The sequence below is a fragment of the Piliocolobus tephrosceles genome, chromosome 21 (assembly GCF_002776525.5).
Source record: "Piliocolobus tephrosceles isolate RC106 chromosome 21, ASM277652v3, whole genome shotgun sequence".
Lineage (NCBI taxonomy): Eukaryota > Metazoa > Chordata > Mammalia > Primates > Cercopithecidae > Piliocolobus > Piliocolobus tephrosceles.
Window position 1 is genome coordinate 18,415,681 of NC_045454.1, and position 3,951 is coordinate 18,419,631.

A 3,951-nucleotide genomic window follows, 5' to 3' on the forward strand; every position below is an offset into this window, starting at 1 on the left:
TTTTTTTTTTTTTTTTTTTGAGACAGAGTCTCGCTCTGTCGCCCAGGCTGGAGTGCAGTGGACGGATCTCAGCTCACTGCAAGCTCCACCTCCCAGGTTTACCCCATTCTCCTGCCTCAGCCTCCTGAATAGCTGGGACTACAGGCGCCTGCCACCTCGCCCGGCTAGTTTTTTTTTTTTTTTTTTTTTTGTATTTTTTAGTAGAGACGGGGTTTCACCGTGTTAGCCAGGATGGTCTCCATCTCCTGACCTCGTAATCCGCCCGTCTCGGCCTCCCAAAGTGCTGGGATTACAGGCTTGAGCCATCGCGCCCGGCCCACATTTTTTTTTTTTTTTAAAGACAGGGTTCTCTCTGTCGCCCAGGCTGCAGTGTAGTGGCCAATCATGGTTCACTGCAGCCTTGAACTCCTGGGCTCAAGCGATCCTCCCACCTCAGTCTCCCAAGTAGCTGGGACTACAGGTGCTTGCCACCACACATGACTAAGATCTTTTTCTTTTTTCCTAAGAGGCAGAGGTGACACTATGTTTCCTAGGCTGGTCCCAAGCTCGTGACCTCAAGTGATTCTCCCGCCTCAGTCTCCCAAACTGCTAAGACTACAGGTGTGAGCCCCCACACCCAGCCTCAGTTCTGCCTCTTTACAGGTAGCAACTCATTTACACCTCACCATGAGGTTGCACTAATATTACCCCATTATCCAGACGAGGAGGCTGAGGCCAGAGAGATTAAGCCACTTGCCCAAGATCAGGCAGCAGGTACATAGCAAAGATGGGATTCTAACCCATTCAGTCTGGTTGCCCAGGGTCCAGAGTCCAAGCTCTTGCCCTGACAGTGGAAGGATCCTAATCAAAGATTGGGAGGCAGCCATCCTGGTGGGGAAGAGGAGAGGAGGGATGGAGAAGGGGCTGGGTAATCCAGCTGTTATCACTCATCCACTGGTTCCTTCCAAAACTGGCTCTGAGGCCTACTGTGCACAAACGAACAAATGTACCAGGTCCCAGAAATGAAACAGAGATGCATTGAACAAGGACAGCAGCAGCCCCCTTTGGAGAGCAGGAGAGCACTCACTGTGAGCTGGGTACCGTGATCATTCCGCACACTTCCAGGTGTGCCATGGCCTGTACTTCCCATTCCACAGAGGCAGATGACAGAGGCTCGGGAGAAATGAGCCACCTGCTTAGGGGCTCACGGTGGGGATTCCTGAACCCTCAAACAATGAAGCACCGCTGGGCCTCGCTGGGAGAGGTGTAGAAAGGGGTCAGGGACACTTACCTGGGTAAGACAGATGGACTTGCTCTGGGGCAGCGCTGGGGGCCCCTGGGGACCCCTGGACTCCCAAGGAGAATAGCAGGAGTAGACAGCAACAGGACCAGTAGCCGGGAAGGGGGTGCATGGTGGTGGGGTGGTGACCGCAGACAGGGGAAAAGTGGAGGGACTGAGGAGATCACCTCCCCACAGGTACAGCAGGAAGGGCTGGGAGATTGGGGAATGGAGGATGATCTGGTAGTCCTCTGGGGAACACAGGCAGGAGGGCAGGGAGGTCTCCTTCAAGACAGGTGGTTATCCAGACGCTGGAGAGAGAAACCAAAAATAAGAATGGCTAAGGAGCAGCAGCAGAGCTCTCTGAGCCTCACTCACAGTGTGCCAACCGCTTGACATAGATGAACTCACGGAAGCCTCATGACATTGCTATGAGGTGGTGGCTGTGAGCATCGTCATCCCCATATCACAGATAAGGAAACTGAGCAGCTGAGTGATTCAACTGCACAGCCAGGATGCGATGGAGCCAGGATTTGAACCCAGCAGGGCCTGATTCCGGAGCCTTGCTCCTAACCAGAGCTCAGTCTCAGTGCTGGGGGCCTGGGAGTGGGGTGGAGGCTGTGCAGGAGGTTGCATTCGGCAGCCCCATCCCCAGCTTTCCATCCTGCTGTTAGAAACCCCAGTTCTCCTACCTACTCCCGAGATTCCAAGCATTCCTGCCTGCCCCCGTGATCTCGCCTCTCTACTCCATCCTTAGCCTTCCATTTTGCTCCTAGTGACCCCAATCCTCCCACGCCACCCCCAGATCCTTTAGAGTCCATCCTGGCCAGAGCGGCCGCATCCTCTCTCCCCATCCCCAGCGTCCCTGTCCTTCCACCATCTGTGCCCACCCGCCTTCTCCCCAGCGCTTCCCCGCCTGCTCCAGCTCTGTCTCCAGCTGCCAGGCTGGAGCCGGGTCGGGACCATCCGGGAGCTGGGGTGCCCTCCCGGACCCCGGCTCACCCTCGGGGGCGCCGGCTGCCCGCACGCGCCTCTCCGGCCGCCAGCGCCGCCCCGGTATTTATGAGTTCGTGGGTGCGGAGGCCTCTCGCCGCCTACAGCCGTCCCAGCCCCGGAAGAGCCGGTCGCCTCGGGTGACAGCCTCCCTAGACAGCCAGGGCCCCGGGTCCCACAGGTCCGGCCGGTCCTGGGCGCCCCCCCCCCCCCCCCCCCACCCGCCCCCCCCCCCCTCAGGGCGTGGCGCGGGAAGGGGGACCCAGGAAGGCTTGGTGCGTCTCGGCCGCCACCTCCGCGCCGGCCACCAGGTGAGCGCCCGGGCAGGTAAGCCTGCGCTCGCCCTCAGGCGCCCACTCTTCAGCTGGGGAGCCCCCAGGGCACGGACACCGGCCCCTACCCTGGCCCTGCCCCATCCCCAGGTACCCAGATGTGCAGGTACCGGGGCATCCCCAACCTTTCCAGCCTTGCTGCATCTTCCTCGCAATTTCTTCCGGCTTCCTTCCTCTCCATGCTGAGCCCACTGACTCCTCCTCAGAAGCCCGGGGCAACCTGAAAACAAAACTAGAATCCCGGAATTGCAGTGGGCTTTCTGAGCTGTTCGACCTAGGTGAGTTACTCAACCTCGCTGCACCTCGGGTTTTTTCACCTGTGAAAAGGAGGTGATGATCGTATATACCCCGTGGGCTGTTGTGAGGAGTAAACGAGTTGCTGCATGAAATTTCATGCTGATAACAGGGCCCGGCCCAGAGTGAGGGCTAGATAAGAATCAGCTGTTCTTTTTATCGTATTAATGCATGAACTCCAGAAACTGACGTCTAGGGAAAAAGTTAGGGTTCTCCTCTGTAAACCTTTGCAAACTGTTTGAATGTGAGGAGTGGCTGCCACAAAAGGAGAAGCAGGAAAGATCTGGGGGGCCCGGATTTCCAGTCGTTTCCCCTCCCTGAACGCAGATACAATGACCCGCCACCACTTGGCTTTGTAAATTCAGAGCATATAGGCTTCTACTGATGGTGGACACCAATTTCAGAAATTGGCACTAGGAGTGTGGGAAGATCAAAACGAGCCCTTTGACTGTTTGAGTTTTTTTTTTTTTCTTCCCACTTCCAGCGTCTCCATTACAGCCTAAAATATAACGAAAGTAGCTTTCATAGCCAAACGTGAATACCTGCCACTCCTGTGGCCCCCAATTATAGCCTCCCGTTATTCTTAGTTCTTCCAGAGTGGGAGGTTCCTAAGCTTTTTTGTCCTAGAGATGCCTATGGCAAGCTGGTCAAGCCTTTCTCAGAATCATGTTGTTACATGTATAAAATAAATACACAGAAATACAAAGGAAACCAGTGCTATTGTGATATAAGGTGTAGGGGTGTGTGTGTGTGTGTGCGCGCGTGCGTGTGTGTGTGTTGTTTTTGTTTTGAGACAGAGTCTCACTCTGTTGCCCAGGCTGGAGCGCAGTGACACGATCTTGGCTCACTATAACCTCTGCCTCCCGGGTTCAAGCGATTTTTGAGCCTCGGCCTCCCAAGTAGCTGGGACTACAGGCACGAACCACGGTGCCTGGCTGAAAACGAGAAGTTTTAAAAACACACGAATAGGCCGGGCGCGGTGGCTCAAGCCTGTAATCCCAGCACTTTGGAAGGCCGAGACGGGTGGATCACGAGGTCAGGAGATCGAGACCATCCTGGTCTACACGGTGAAAC

General features: G+C 55.8%; 1 protein-coding gene across 2 annotated transcripts in view; it reads right to left on the bottom strand.

Annotated features, from left to right (window-relative positions):
* ACP7 (acid phosphatase 7, tartrate resistant (putative)) overlaps positions 1–2,356 on the bottom strand; it is a 27,188-nt gene extending 24,832 nt beyond the window's left edge. For both annotated transcript variants that reach the window (XM_026447715.2, XM_023229524.2), the window contains exons 1-2: positions 2,261–2,356; positions 1,271–1,569 (exon numbers count right to left, since the gene is read on the bottom strand). In XM_026447715.2, the coding sequence (XP_026303500.1) occupies positions 1,271–1,391 (121 nt within the window). In that variant the 5' untranslated portion in view covers positions 1,392–1,569; positions 2,261–2,356. The remainder of the gene's footprint in view (positions 1–1,270; positions 1,570–2,260) is intronic.
* Positions 2,357–3,951: the final 1,595 nt, after the last annotated feature.